Genomic DNA, 17,393 nt, shown 5'->3' on the forward strand with positions numbered 1-17,393 from the left:
ATTACCTCTACTTTTACTTTCAGAGAAAAAAAAATATGCAAATGCTTTTCTCCTCTATGAGTACGTATTTGCAAGCTGTCTTGTCATTTAAAAAGTTTTTAAATTATATATGGCCACAATATCTTTATTTTGTTTGTTTATTTTAATATGGTGCTGAGGATCTGACCCAGTGCCTGAAATGTGCGAGGCAAGCGCTCTGCCGCTGAGCCTCAACCCTAGCCCTCTTGTCATATTTTAAAGGTTAAGTCTAGAAACTATTCAGAGGCATAAGAATTATAAAGGAGTAAAAAAAGAAAAAAAATTAAAATCCTGAAACAATAAATTTAGAAATCTAGCTTCTTTTCCTTTATATTTTTCTATGTCCTCTAGAAGGGAATGTTATAAAAAAATAAACACTCCTTAGAAGGCTAGATGCTTTCCATATATTATCTATAATCTTCAGTAATCTATGGAGTAGATATTAATATCACCATTTTATACCTGAATATACAGAGACTATAAAAGATTGACTAACTTGTCTAAGATCACACAGCTTGTAAGTGGTGGAATCATCTCCAAAATTTCAACTTATATATAAACAGGTTTACATTTCAAAGAAGAAAGGTCAGAGCCTTGGGCATGGTAAATAAACACTCTACCACTGCACTATATCCTCTGATCAGACAAAATTCTTTGTGACCAGAAACAAAAATTATTGCATTTTACACAAAAAGACAAAAAAAGTTGTCTTGAGAAAAAAAAATATTCATAATTTTGGTGACTAAAATTCTAAAATTCCATTTTATAATGTCTAAGAGAAGCCAAGTAATTAATACAAAATAACTTTTAGACTGAATATAAATAATAATTAAAGACTACTAATCTAACACATATTTTCCTCAAGGTTTAACATTAATTTAAAACTTCTTTATGGTTCTACAATTTCAAATTATTTCTTTGCATCTTTGTCATTAAGGAGGCAATTGTTGCATTAGGAGTTAAAGGCAAAAGTCCTGGAGGAAAACAAAAATGGATAAAATCCAGACTTTTTAGCTATATAACCTTGAGTAAGTTGCTAAAAATCTCTAAGCCTCATTTTATCTGTGAAATAGGGTTATGTATCTGATGCGTAGTTGTTGCAATCAGCAAATGTCCTAATATATATGTATAAAGCATTCCACATAGCACCTGGTACAGAGAGAAAGGGCCCAATAAATTGTAAAAGTGACATATTTTGGAGACGTCTTTGTTTAATAGGATATTTAATGGTAAGCAAAACTTTATTCTTTGTTACTATTACTACTGTGAGATATTCGACATAAAGACTCAGAATTTCTTGATTGAAAGAAAGGCATTAAAATTTCGTTCAAAGAGCATGCGTTTTTTCCATGCCAAAACAATCAAACTTTCAAACAAAATCAAGATTTTAGAAGACAAAGAAATGGACTATGGCCTCTCAAAATTGCCAACTCTTCTGTATGAAATATGGAAGCACATTTGAAATGTAAGGAAGAAAATTACATTGTAACATGTTATTGCTACATGATAATCTACAGGAACAGCACCTTCACCAGGCAAGAGTCAATTCCACTATTCACCACTGAGGGGAGCTGTAACCTAGGAAAAGGTTTACATAGGCATCCCAAGGTTAAATTTCCCCACATACAACCTTATAATATTCAGCTCTCTTACTAAAATAGTCTTTAAATTAATTTGACCAGCATACCCCAATTCTCTTTTGGAGACCTTGTAAGAAATAAGGTGGCTGATTATGTCTACATAAGAGTAAAGCTAGAGGATTTTTACCCTCCTTTATTTTTCTCCATAACACCTAATGCACTATTTGCACTATTTTTTTATCATGTTTATTTTATCTAACATATTATATATTTCACACATTAATTTCTATTTCTCCCCCTATCTCTCTCTCTCTCACACACACACACACACATTCAGGAATATAAACTTCTTGAGGATTTGTCCTCTGTTTTATATTCCCAATGCCCAGGATACTCAGTGAATGCTTAGTAATGAATGAATGAATGAATGAATATTGGTTCATCTGTTTGAAAATATTTGTAAAAATACCTCATTAGATGATACAAAGGAAAGCAAACTGCTTTTACCTGATAATGAAGATGGAATGTCTGAATATACTGAAAAATGCATTGTCTACTTATAATGAATTTTTGTTTAAAAGAAAATGTCTAATAGTAATTCTTCAACCCCATTGATGGTTATAAAGACAGACCTGAAGACACTGACTTAGTTAATATATATATTTATAGTAGAAACCCCTTTTAAATAATCTGATTTGGGGGGAAAAAGCTGGGTAATTCAGGGAAGAAATAAATATTGATGCCAAAATATTTATTTTTTTATACCTTTTTTTTTATACCAGGTTTTTTTTTATACCTTTATTTTACTTATTTATTTTTATGTGGTGCTGAGGATCGAACCACTGCCTCACATGTGCTAAGCAAGCGCTCTACCTCTGAGCCACAACCCCAGCCCCATCATTCAACAATTTTATGTCCTCTTCTTTGAGGATAATTTTGTTGATTTGTAATTTTCTCACATAATCAAGAATCATAAATATACCTTTGAGAACTTTAATTTCTTTTAAATGAAATAAATATTTAAAGGCAACAAAGATACAACAGGAATGCCAAATCTTTCCAGGTTTTTATAAAAGTTCCTATTCTTTTATAGGTTTTTATCCATACCAGATTTCACAGCAGTTTTTTTTTTCCCATTTAAATTTTAGCTCTATTCTTGTTCTCTTTTCACATTTTATATTGGTACAATATAGTTGTACAAAATGATAGGATTTGTTACATACTTGTACATGCAGACATATAATTCGACCAATATCACTCCCCAGCACTTTCCCCCCTCCCTCTCTACCTCGCACCCCCTGGTCCCTTTCCTCTCCTCTACTGATCTCTGATTTTTATGAGACCCCCCCCATCCCTTCTTCTGACAGCAGTTTTTAAAAACTCACTTTTATCAACTCTTTCTAAAGCATTTAACAGTTCATGAAATATTCCTTCAAACCGATTGTTTCATTGCTCTATGAAAATCTACCTAAATTATAATAATTACAATAACTGATCAATAGCATGATGAGGTTCTAAGTGGTCAAATCCAACTTACAACCTACTTATGAAGCCAGAATTGTATACAAATGTGTCAGAGAGTAGCCTACTAACAACATTGACACATGTGGGCTTAAAACCAGATGTTTTCGGCAGAATGTCAAGTACGAAACCCCCATGTAAATTAACCAGCAGTACATCAGAAGAACTTTGACTATACTGGCATATGGAGCCCTTACATGCTATATATATATATACATATACACACACCTCACTGTCTCTAGGGTCTACTTTTCAAATTTTCTCCAATATAGCTTATAGATGCTACTACTATAATTCTTAAACAGAAGAATACTTACAGGACTTCTAACTCAGAGGGTTTAACTATAAATCATTCATTTCCTTACTTCAACAAATACATAATGAGAAACTATTAACTATAAAGTACTATGATAAACAATGATGATGATGATGATGATGATAATGATGATACGGAGACAAATGGTAAAACTTTTCCCATGCTAAGTTTACTTATCCAGGCAGGAGTCCTATCAGCATCTCAGAAAATGACCTAGATTTTGATTTAAAGACACTTTGATAGGTAAAGAAAAACATAAATTCTCAAAATCCACATATGCTTCTCGCTGTAGAGGAGTTAGTCCCAGCACAAAGAAATTAAGGTCCTCCTGAAAACGAAAGGAAGAGATTGGCCCAATTCTAGCCTATCTTCCAGGTAAGAATACAGTACACTTCCCTTATTTTGTTTTGTTTTAGTTCAGTTACACAAATTCATCCTTTGACATTAGAGTGTTCACAATTTATGATAGTAATTCTAATTTAGGGCATGTAAATTAGTGTATTCTCTTGAGTTAATATATTTAAAATACTTCAATCACATGTACATTCATGCTTTTCTCATATATAAAGAGTTCAGTAATTTCATAGTACTTCTAAATTCTGGTAACTTTATATAATGAAAGTAAATTGAATAATGGATGCACTTACTACTCTCACCTTTTTCTACTTAACATTGGAAAAAAAAAACAAGCTTGTTCTGTTGGTAAAATAGTCAAATCCTATAATGTTTAAAGAATTAAAGCAAAATAAAAAAAAAAAACCTGCTGTATATTTACCCTGCTTAAAGATAAGTATAACCAAAAAAAAAATAAAATTATAAGAAAGCTACCTAATAAAACTATCTTCTTATATGAGGCTCCTACTAAACACTAGTGTTGTCATCATTATTAAAAGGCTGAGGAATCACCTGCCCCACCCATATTCATTAATTTTACTTTTTAATAAAGTCATCATCATCATCATCATTGTTTTATCATAGTACCTTATAGTTAATAGTGTCTCATTATGTATTTAAATTCCCATGGGTTTGGATCACAAGAAGATCTTAAAAGATGGATATTATTTTCTTTGATACTCATAATTGAGAAATAAAGCTTTTACTAGAAAGTCTAATAACTTCCTTTAAATGAAAAACTAATCAAAATTCAATTTTCTTTTTTCTTCTTTTCCAATCTTGCACAGGAAATAACTATTACAGAAACAAGGTATAGAAAAATAATTGTTATGTCAAAGAATTCAAAAAAAGAAATTTTCAACAATACTCAAATCCACTTCAGAAATAAAAATACATAGAAAAAATAAATGCTGATATGGACTATTTAAAGATTAAAATTAGGAAGTTATTAATTGGTTCAAAAATGCTATCCTAGATATTACATTCTCCATGAACTTGAACATCAAAATTTTGACCTCCAAAATTTAATTTTCAAATAGTTTATAAAAATATTTCTATCAATTAAAACAAAGTCACAGATCTAGAAAAGCCATCTAAGATTATCTAGTAGAAATCCTTAGTTTTATAGATGAAGAAATTAAATTCTAAAGAATAACATACTCAAGGTCACCAGTTTTGAAAATACAACAATCAGGGTCTATACTAAATTCTAAACCAATTCAAAGCTCCTTCTTTCACTAAACTATGAAATGAGAGAAAGAAAAAATGCTCCCTACCCCCACCCCTGCAAAAAGAAAAAAAAAAACCAAGAATATGTGAAAGCAAAAAGAAAACAAGGAAGCAGAAATATTGAAAAGCAGAATGACAGCTGGGAAACTAGAAACACAGTGTTCTCTCAACCACATCATTCCCAGTAAAGTTTTCATAGTTATCTCATTATGTAGTAAAACTTAATTTCTTGTAATATCTCAATTAAAACATTGGTTTTATAATGTGAACTATATAGTTAAAAGCCATTTATATTATTATATTTTGTGAATCAATGTATTAATAAATATTTATAGAGATGGAATTCTGACATTTTCTTTTTCATTTTCCTCCTATGTTTATTTCCTTACCCAATGTCTAATCCTAGCAACTTCAACCATTTGAGTAATAAGTAGGCAAATGTGCAAAATAAGTTTCTGACTTTTCATTGCTCTTTTACTTCCAAACCACATAATTCCAATATGGAAAGGATAATCCAAAACATACTTCTTTATCTTAAACCCATTTAAATTTCACCATTTTACTTTAAGCTTAATATGTCCATATTGATCTTTAACATACCTTTATAAAATGCATTATACAGAATTTATGAAGGTTATTTTTCCCAAAATTCCAGACTTGAATTTCTTTTGCAGTCAAATCTAATATATATCAAAGAACTTTTTATATCTTTTGTACATTAACTAATTATAACCTGTTATTCAAAAATTTGGAACCACTGTGTCTTTAATGTAAGATTAATTGTGTAATAAGAACACCATTCTAAACAAATACAAAATTAGTTTTTGTATATCTTTGTCATTAATTACAAGTCAAATTTAACTGCTAATTTTTGTTATTGTGGTAGTGGTGGTACTGAGGACTGAACGCAGGACCTCACACAAGCTCTCTACTACTGTGCGTTACACCCCAGCTACATCCCAAGCCCTTTTAAGACTTCCTTTAATAGATAGAATTAACAAAAATACTTCAAGTATGATGCTCAAATCTATCACTATGAAAAAGACCAAATTTGGCTGGGGTAGTGGCTCAGTGGTAGAGCACTTGCCTAGCACACATGAGGCACTGGGTTCAATCCTCAGAACCACGTAAAAATAAATAAATAAATAGATTTCTTGGGTCCATCTGCAACTAAAAATATTTTTTTTAGAAAAAAAGCCAAAATTGTTAAGATGTGAAACCTTAACATGATTGACAGTGGCTTGGAATACAGTCATCAGAACTCCCCTAGTATATTTGGACCTATTGGGCCCCTAATCTTCCCTGCTCTTTAGGCTTAAAAATGGCACAGGCACTGTTGCAAAAGTACAAGATTCCTTTACCACTGAAATACAAATTAGATAAAGACAGGAAGAATATAATGCAAAACATGTTATAAGTTTATTATAAATATATTTTAGATGATGGTGACAACAATGATAAAAACTAATATTTGTGGAGAATTATTTAATTCTCATAAAAACCCTATTATTTTCTGGTTGAGAAAACTTGCCCATTATCACAGAGTTTGTCACTGGAAGAACTAGAATTTGAAATCATGTCTCCCTGACTTCAGAGCCTTTATTCTTAAACTCTGTATTTTCATTACCTGTCTTTAATCTTAGTCAATAAGCATTTATTGAATACTTACTATACCTACTTGGGACTCTGGAATATGTAAATTAATTTCAGATGATTATTAAAGTACTGATTTATTTGAGTTTTTCAATCCCAAGAGTTAAAGCATGTATTTTTTTTGGAGGGGAGTGTTATTGGGAATTAAACCCGGGGTGCTTTATCACTGAGTTATAACGCCGGTCCTTTTAATTTTTTATTTTGAGACAGGGTCTCAGTAAGTTGCTGAGGCCTGGCCTTGAACTTGCAATCCTCCTACCTCAGTATCCCAAATCAATGAGATCACATGTGTGCACTATCATACTGGATACACACTTCCTTGAAAGATTTCAAAGGTAATTGATGATTTCATTCAATAAATGTTTATATTGAGTACCTGTTATGATGTTAAACAGACAAAAAGATAAATAACTGAGACATAATTTTGCCATCAAGTCTCAAACAAAATACATAAAATATTACACATAATTTAAGCTTTAACAAAAGCATTTCTTTCAAATAATTCTGCTATTATCATTTCATTAAAAACTTCTAAAGTCTGCAAATTGCTAATTAATTTTCATAAGGAAACACTTCTCCTACTGTCAAAACATTCATGGACCTGAATAATGTATATATAAAGTAAAAAACATGAAAGGTGAAGGAATTTGCTATTAGCTTACATTTTCTATGACAAATGTCCACTCTTTGTCTTCAAATTCCTCTGCATGAGGATCCTGTAACAAAGACAAAATATGAAATTGAAATACATGTCTTTAGTCAAATCAATTCAATTAAGAAATTACATACAACTTTGTTTTTATCTTTTACTAAAAGGGAGAAGTAAAGGGTTGGGATTGTGGCTCAGTGGCAGAGCACTTGCCTCGTACATGTGAGGCACTGGGTTCAATCCTTAGCACCACATAAAAATAAATAAACAAAATAAAGATACTATGTCCATAACTAAAAAAAAATTTAAGAAAGGAAGAAGCAAAATAGCCTCTTACCCTTATGATACTTTCATAATTACTCTAAGTTTAAGTCCATTGTTTTATATTATGAAGTTCTATATTTTACTTTTATTGATACATATCACTATTTTCCATCATTTCATCTATGGCAAGACAAAAAGAAACCTGATTGGAGACAGATAATTCATTAGGGTTATTAAATGCTCATACAAATCTCTGCCCTCAGTTTTATCCATAAAGTACTTTAAACCAAAAGTACCACTCCAAACAAGGTGTTCTTCAGTGTAGAGGTTTTATACATATCTAGAACTCCTAAGCACTACACGCAACTCATAATCCAGACAAAATGGTGAATCAGCATGGGGATATTGATACCCTCCTACCGTTTCTCCCCATTAACCCTGGAAATGCCCAGAAACATGAGAAATGCAATCTTTTTTTTTTTTTAATACGGCACACTTTTGCAGGCATTTATTTGACAAACATTTATTAAGTACTTATTACCTAAGAGTTTGTAAAGGTGTTACATGGGTTTAAACATAATTGTTCTTGCTTCCAAAGACAAACACAATAACTTTAATCTAAATACTTATAGATGATGAATGAAATAAATCCACCCAGGTGGGTTAAAAACCTGATACAAGAAATTTCTTTGGTGGTGCTAGACAAGGGAAGGTCAGGACAGTGTAGAAGAGAAAGGGAAACTGAACAATTGATACTGGTTTCCCTAGCTGCTTCTGCCCATGAACTAGGTTTATGGAGAACAATGACTATAAATAAAGATTGAAGGAGTTTTTCATAATGGATTTAAGACATAAATAATGCTAATTTAGAGAACAGCCTATTATCCTCTCAACCTGTCTTATTTTTTTAAGGAAAACAGCATAGCTCTAGCATAATTAGTATCAAAATAATAGTAATACAAAATATGTATTGAGCGCTCACCATATTCTAGTCATTGTGTTAAGTGCCTTACTCATCACAGTAAGTTTTGACATACGTACTATTTTCACTCCCATTTAACAGAATAGAAAACTGAAATCTAAGAGAAAATTTCTCATGGTACACAAGTAAACACTGAAGCATTATGATGCAATACCAAGTCTGTCTGACTTTAATCTACTTTCAATTTAACCACTGTGTCCCCAGGACCAAGAATGTTATCTGGCACACAGCAGGCTCTCAAGAATATTTGATATATGAATTAATAGATGTATGTCTCAAAACTTAACAAAGATTTAACAGTACCCTATATAGTCTAAGAAATACTTAACTTCTTAAAGTAGATAAACATTGTTTCTAAAACACAGATGATGTATTGCCTCTAAAAGAATTTTTACTAAGGAATAATTTCAATAAACCAAGAAACATCTGATAGGGTAGAGTTAGTAAAAAGATGTGAAAGAACAATAATGTTCATTTTTAAGGGACTTAAAAATGGCATTTTTATATAATTAACTCTTTATATTACTGACCAGACAAAAACATAAATGAGAATGACTTCTGGTTTGAATCAATGAAGATTTATATCCTATTCTCTCACCATTGTTTCCTTTCGTCCTAGTACTCTAAAGAGAAAAACTGAAATGACTTGAAGATTTGCCATTTTCCTTCTTAAAATCCTAAAAGGCATTTTTAAAAAATTTACTAGAAACAGCTATTTTCAACTTAATTCAAATTTCAAAAACAGGTACTAGTCTAAAGAAATTAACTTCTAGTTAAATCAGAAAAGTTATTGGGCTGATAAAGCACTGGTCTATCATGCATGAGGTCCTGGGTTCAAAACCCAGCCGCAAAAAAAAAAAAAGGATAAGTCACCAAAAAATGAAATATATGGACAACTTTCTTAAAAAGCATCACTCTGTGAGAATACCTCTGTGAATACTCTACTGAAGCTAATTGCAAATTTCAAGACTGAATAAACTACATTATTTAGTATAAGAAAGGAAAAAATATAATATTTTTCACTTGAATTATTTTTAAATACTGCTCAAAAACAAGATCCAAAAGTTGCCATGAAAGTTTGAAGTTGTTTCATTTTGCTATGTACTTTTCACTTTTCTATTAGAATTTCTGAGGGCATGGGAGAGCCAGGAAGATAAAAATTCAGTTGAAAATTCATTTAAATATTGAAAATGGTCACAAGGTTGCTCCATTAGTACAAGTGACAAGAAATGCTGAATACAGCAAACTGGAAAGGAAGAGATGTTTTGTTTTTCCTCCTATATTCTAACACCAAAGGCTTCAGTTCAGTGATCTCAAGGACATAGGGAACATTCTCATCACTACTCAAAAACTACACTAACTCCCAATACTCCAAGCAACAGTCATTTCAACAGTCATTTTCAGCTCAAAATCAGTCAGTGTATATTTTTATCCCAAACATATGGCCGTCAGCTATTTACCAGCTCCATTCTAACCCCTTGTTCTTTATCACCATTTTTTAAAAGTTATAAAACTAAGTCCACTCATTTGCCTTACCAATATGAAAAAAAGACTAAATTAACATATTTAAGAAAGTACTCAAAAGTCTTCTTTAAGAATGTCACATCTTGCTGTCTAGTCAATATTCATAACTTGTGAATAAAAAGTAGGCAAAGAGGAAAGAATAGGACTAATGGGATATTTGAGCAAGTTACCTTCCTTTCTAGTCTGTTTCCTTATCATTAAAATGGTAATAATGATAAAATCTTAGGGTTGTTTTGAGAATTAAATAATACATGTAGAGACTCTGAACGTACTGCTCTTAACCAACCAGCTTAGCACATTAATTCCCATAGAAGAATTATGCAGAAGAGGGTTTAATAAACAGGCTTATAGGGTATCTGGTAAAAGGGCAATAGGGTAGTCTGACCATCCTGGAAAAGAAGAGCTGCTACTGTGTTTCACTCCTTATTTATCCCTGATCAAATCAGAGAGAAGGTGTGTGAGTGCGCATGCGCATTTGTGAAAGAGAGAGATGACAAATACAATCAACTAACGTTTCGATGTCAGTAACAGTAACATCAAAATTAAAAAATACATATGTTAAGAATCTTTTGTAAAACAGTATGAAATACAGAGCATTTAAAAATAATACTTTAGGGCTTGGTTTGTGACTCAGTGGTAGAGTGTCTACCTAGCAAGTATGAGTTCAAGACTGGGTTCAATACTCAACACCACATAAAAAAATAAATAAATAAAATAAATAAAGTTGTTATGTCCATCTGAAAATAAAAATGTTTTTTAAAAAATAATACTTCATCTATGGACCAGTGCATTAACATTCATCTTATTGGATTTTTTCCTACTGATCTCAACAGTACTTTCTGAATACTGAAGTGAATTAATATTTTGGATCACAAAAACAAAAGCACTTTTTAAAACACAGTGATTTCACACTCAGTTCTAATTTCACTTTGCTTTACTTTAATTTCATGTCCTAAAATACTTAATGGATTTTCACAAACTTCATAATACTAAATTACACTTAATGAGATGCCCTCTTCTCTCTTGTCCTTCTGGAAAAGTAACTTCCTAATCTGAATCATTCAGAGAGGAAATAAAGCTTTTATTTTCTAATTCCACCATCCTCCAAAAAAAGCTAAAATTTGAACATACTTGTCCCACCATTTTTTAGGAGCTGGTAAAGAGTTGGTTAGGAAAGTAAATACTCCAGTGCTTGATTAACATATGTATGAAGAGAATTATAAAGTTTCAAAAAATATGGAAGATTTTCAAGAAAAAAATACATACAAAACAAGAAGAAATGTACATGAACAGTTACATTTTTTAATATATGCTTTGAATGTATAACCAGAATTTGCTGGTATTACACTCATAAATATTAATATCAATTAATATTTGCCAAATATTGATTATAAACATGTCTTATTACATTGACATTAGTAAAATGCTTATTGAAAACTAATTTTAAACAACTCATTATTAAAAAAGACTAACAAGGGCTGGGGCTGGGGCTGGGGCTGAGTGGTAGAGTGCTTCCCTAGCACTTGAGAGGCCCTGGGTTCGATCCTCAACACCACATAAAAATAAATAAAATAAAGGTATTGTGTCCAACTACAACTGAAAAATAAATATTTTTTTAAAAGAGACTAACGAAATAAGGGACAAATCTAAGTATTCTATAAACTTTAGCTTTTCACAGGAAAAGTGCTTTAAAGATTCCTATGGATTGAATGTAGGAAGTGGTAAAAGAAGTATCTCAGCTAATATTAACAGTAACTTCAAAATGATCCCTGAATTATTCAGACTTCATAGACCGTAAAATACTGTGATGCTTTACATCATAGTAAATTCCTATATTCCTAAAAATAGTGTACATTAGATACCAGATTGGATATAAATGTATGAAACAATAAATAATGAAATGTTCTCTCATTTAGAACCATGGGTATTTAATACATTTTATAACTTATAATAATAGAACTTACCTTAAAAAGTGTTACAGTGATTTCAATGTTTTCAGGAACAGGCCATACAACAACACCACGGTATGGATTCTTTATTCCAGGTTGCCAGCTATGAGCCTATCAATATGAGGTACAGAAAATACAATGTTAATAATTTACATGAGTTTATTGACTTTATTTAGTCATCCATTAGATCTATAGTCTCTCTGAAATATGATTAGTAAACATGATTAGTAAAATAAAAACTTTCAAGCATAAAGCTGGGCCAGAACAAATCATATCACATGAGAGTTATAGATTACTATCTATAAAGAAACTTCATCCCCATATATACACACACTGAAAAAACAAAGATGTAAAAACCCACGAGAACTTTACCACTGAACAACACTTCCAGGCCTTATTTTATTTTATTTTTTTATTTTGAAACAGGGTCTCACTAAATTGCTGAGGCAGGCCTCAAACATACAATTTTCCTGCCTCAGCCTCCTTAGTAGCTGGGATTACAGGCATGTGCCACAGCACCGAGCTCTCATATATTCAAAAGCTATCATTTCTAATTAGATAGAACTTTTATTAGGAAAAATATTTTTTTGACTAAGAACTTTAAGACATTTTTTGAAAGAAAAAATACTAATCAGGTGTAGTGGTGCACACTGATAGTCCTAACTACTCAGCAGGGCTGAGGTGGAGGATCACTTGAGCCCAAAAGTTCAATACCAGTGTGAGCAACACAGTGAGACTCTGTATTGAAAGAAAAAGAAAAATGGAAAAACATAGCTGTGTGCTTTGTATTTAAGTTCATTTTCCACTAAACTACAATGTTTATCCATTGGGGTAAGTAAAAGAAAACAGCAATTTTTCCAGGCAATATTTCTAATATTCTAATACTTAAAATTTAGGGGATTATTTTCCCCCTTATAAGTCTTGATTACCAAGGTATCCTAAGGAACCTCCAACCCCCCAAACTTTCAGGTGAGTTCATCACCATAGTTCTTCCTTTGTGGTAAAGGTGAGCTGTTAGAAGAAGGCAAGCCAAGATATCTCAACCAAGTCTTCATCTCTATAGGCTGCAGGACCATCCATGAGTATATTATGAAGGTAATAAAGGGTAACACAGAGTACTTTCTATGTTTTAGTGCATGTTCTGACAATGAGTTTAACATAATTAAATTAATAGTGGCTATGAGATAGCTACTATTGATTCATTCATTCACTTGATACTATTTGCCAATTGATACTATTTGCCAAGCACTGTTCTAGGCACAGGTGTAGTGAAAAAGCACCTACCTTGGTGAAGTTTATGGTATAAATGGGAAGAGATGGACAAGTAAAATATACAGTATATTAGGTGGAAGTTAAGTGGTAAGGAGAAAACACAGTAGCGAAGAAGGATAGAGGAGAGGAAGAGACGTAATACTTCAACAGCAGTAGTCGGTTTCACTGAGATGGTAACACTTGAGGTAAACCTGTAAGAAACTGGACATGAGAAGAGCTTTCTAGGGGGAAAAAAACCCAGCAACTAACACTGAGGCACTTAATAAAAAACAAGGACAATGTGGCTGGAGCAGAGTGATCAAGAGGAGAGAAGCAGGAGATGAGGCCAGAGAAGAAATGGAGGACCCAATCACATAAAGCCCTGGTAGGCCATTACAAAGTTATAGGTTTGTACTTTGCACCAAATAAAAAGTCACTGGAAGTTTTTAAGTGAGAAATTATTATCTAAATTATGTTTCAACAAATTCATTTTGGTTAATTTGTCCAGAATAAACCGCAGACATGGAGAGGAAAGAGCTAAGACCAATTTTGCTACTGCAAAAAAAGGAAGAAGGTGCTGCAGGCCAGGCATGGTGACACATTATTGGAAAACCAGCAATTCAGGGATAGGGTTGCTGGCTCAGCAATAGAGCCCTCGTCTAGCATGAGCGAGGCCCTGGGTTCAATCCTCAGCACCACATAAAAATAAAATAATTAAAGATATTGTGTCCAACTACAATTAAAAAATAAAATATTAAAAAAAAAAGGAAACCAGCAATTCAGGAGACTGAGGCAAAAGGTTCACAAGTTGGATGCCAACCCAGCAATTTAGCAAGACCCTGACAATCAATCAATCAATCATTCAATTAGGAGCTGGGATGTGGCTCAGTGGTAAAGTGTTCCTGGGTTCCTGAAGTCTCAATCCCCAGTACCAAAAAAAAAAAAAAAAAAAAGGAAGGGGAGAACTGATGGTGATTTGGCTGTGACTAATTCCAAAGACTTTGTTCTTGAACACTAGAAGAAAGAAATTGTTATTAGTGAATATGAGACTGTGGGAAGGATAGGTTTGGCAAATAAGTTCAGATGAGCTGTTTTACACACATTAAATCTGAGTTGCCTTTTAGATACATAAGTGTGAACATTCAAACAGGCAGCTTGAATATATGATTCTAGAGTTCCCCAAATTTGGGAATTAAGAGCACATAGGTGATACTTTGAGCTTAAGAGTGGTTATGATCACAAGGGATTGAATACAAATAAAGAATATAAAGGTCCAGGGACTGAGCCTTGGAACACATTAACAAGTCAAAGAAATGATAGGAATCAGCAGAGCTGTATCGCTGAAGTAGAAGAAAAACCAGGAGGAATGTTACCAGTGCCAAAAGTTAATGATAGGTCGAATAGGATAAGGTCTGATAACGACCCCAGATTTTACAAAGCAGAAACATTAACTTTATAAGAGCAGTGCCATTGTAGTGCTGAGAGCAAAAGCCTGATAATAAAATCAAGGAAGAATAGGAGGAAAGAAATTAAAGACAGAAAATACATTCAACTCTTCTGAAGTGTTTTGCTGAAGGGAAAGAAAAAAAGGAAAAAAAAAAAAGGTTAGTGCTAGAGGGAGAAACAGTAACAGAAGATAATTTTTTTAAGAGGAGAAAAACATTCTGAAGCTAATGGGAAATATCTAGTAGAGAGGGAAAACTTAATGATGTGGAAGAGAGAATTGCTGGAGTATTGTCCTTAACAGTAAACAGCGAAGCAGCTGCCTTTTTTGGAAGCCCATTTTTCCATAATCAAAGAAAAGAAGTTCAGAAAACATGAATGCACGTGCATTGTCAGAGCACAGATGTCACAGATGAGGAAACTTAAGGCACAGATCTGCCCAAATCTCACAACATGTAAGTAGGCAAAATTTGAATTTGAACGCAGGCCATGGAAATGAAAACGGATAAAGATCATGGAATCTTATATCCATGCCAATATTATCAAATTTTATTAGTTAAAATGACAGATGATATAGGTTTAAAGTGTACCCCAAATCCAACTCACAGATTTTCAATAATTCTCCTTCTCTTCACTCTCCATTGTCCCCATTACAAAACATCACGTAAGAAGAAGAAAGTAAAGACTCACCATAAGAAACTTAGCACATTATAGTCAAAGGTAAAGAACTAAATTTTGTTGATTAAAAAATATCTTCTGCAGAGATTCCTCTAGTCCCCTATTTCCATGCCTACTGATAGCTAGAAGGTCCCTATAATTATATTTTCATAGCCTCCCTATACAACAGAAACATAAAAAAGAGTATAGACTGAACTTTTCTCAGCCACAGCAGAAAGAATGGAATATTTGTAACATTCTCAATGGGGGGAAAAAAGTTACCATCAAAAAGTTTTAAACAAAAAGGTCCTTAGACCTAATTTAGGTCTGGACAAGGAAACTAAAGCAAACAAAGAGTAAATGGCTTGCCTGAACAGATAACTAGTAATTAGTAGAAGAATCCACATTCCATGATTCCAAGTTCTTTACCCAACCCATATCATTCATGTTCAGTTCTATCACTGATTCAGGCAGTAGTCAACAAAACAGTCTTTTATCTCTAAAAACAAAATTTCTGTGTATGACACAATAACAAAATGGGAAAAGCAGGAAATGTAGAATCCTCCTAACAACTGTGCAGTTAGGAGATGGTAGTTTCAAATGATTTCCTCATGAATCCTAAAGTCTGGTCCTCTAAATGATGTCTTTTCAAATATCAGTCTTGGATCAGGAAATGATAGATTGTTGAGCAAACAAAAATACAATCTGCTTACCAACAAATCTTTTTTTAAATAAAATAAAATAGAAATATGCTAGTTCCTGAGTTGAAAATAAGTTGCCACTTTTCTTACCTTTCTATCAGTATCTCTCGACCCAGAAAAAGGTCCAACTAAGTTACTTCTCTGTCTTTCTGATATTCCTTTGGGGCCTGTAAACCTGAGTTAAGATACTAACAATATCAACTACCTTAGCTATGTAGCTGACAATGAGTGTGTTCAGTGCCAGTGTTATATCATCACTTAATTATTATATACTATTTAGAAAAATAAGAGGACCAGGAAAGTATACTAGAGAAGAAATCAAGATTAACAAAAAGTGACAAACATGAAAAAAAAAATGGTTTTCATATTTTCCTAAGAACTTAATACAATGTCTACCTCAAACAGCAGTGTTTCAAGAGCCTGAAGCTAGATAACGAAGTTTAATACAGGTAACTCAAACTAGCTCTGGTAATAAACATCTAATTGTACCAACCTTTAATTTAGGTTCTTAAGAGACTGATATAGAAAAAGCACATCACTGGTAAATATCAGCACTATAAGAAGCCTGATTAGTTTTCATTCAGAGTAACAGAAAGGATTTCTCTAGAAAAGAATTACACACATAAACACATGTCCAATTATTTATCTCCTAGTATAAGTTAGGAAAGTGAGGTTATTTAATCATTTGCCAAAATTCTAATGCAGATAAGACATTAGAACATGTTACCCAGGTCCCTCTGTAAAGTTTTTCTCATTTTTTTAGATCACATCACAGATTCTTTGGCATCTACGAAGATCTTAGAAGATGGAAAAATATACCCTGTTCATGGATAGGCAGAACTAACATCATCAAAATGGCGATATTACCAAAAGTTCTCTATAGGTTTAATGCAATGCCAATCAAAATCCCAACGGCATTTCTTGTAGAAATAGAGAAAGCAATCATGAAATTCATATGGAAAAATAAAATGACCCAGAATAGCAAAAACAATGCTAAGCAAGGCAAGTGTGAAATCAGGCGGTATAGCGATACAGACTCAATCTATACTACAAGCAATAGTAACAAAAACAGCATGGTACTGGTACCAAAACAGGCGGGTGGACCAATGGTACAGAATAGAGGACACAGAAACCAATCCACAAAACTACAACTATCTTATATTTGATAAAGGGGCTAAAAGCATGCAATGGAGGAAGGATAGCATCTTCAACAAATGGTGCTGGGAAAACTGGAAATCCATATGCAACAAAATGAAACTGAA

General features: G+C 32.6%; 1 protein-coding gene across 16 annotated transcripts in view; it reads right to left on the reverse strand.

Moving 5' to 3' along the window:
• The window catches only part of Ehbp1 (EH domain binding protein 1), a 305,040-nt gene that overhangs the window by 235,914 nt on the left and 51,733 nt on the right, over positions 1–17,393 (reverse strand). For all 16 annotated transcript variants that reach the window (XM_048804245.1, XM_048804243.1, XM_048804235.1 and 13 more), the window contains 2 exons: positions 12,095–12,190; positions 7,374–7,427 (listed from right to left, as the gene is read on the reverse strand). In XM_048804245.1, coding sequence (XP_048660202.1) covers positions 7,374–7,427; positions 12,095–12,190 — 150 coding nt within the window. The remainder of the gene's footprint in view (positions 1–7,373; positions 7,428–12,094; positions 12,191–17,393) is intronic.

The sequence above is a fragment of the Marmota marmota genome, unplaced genomic scaffold, assembly GCF_001458135.2.
Source record: "Marmota marmota marmota unplaced genomic scaffold, marMar, whole genome shotgun sequence".
Taxonomy (NCBI): domain Eukaryota; kingdom Metazoa; phylum Chordata; class Mammalia; order Rodentia; family Sciuridae; genus Marmota; species Marmota marmota.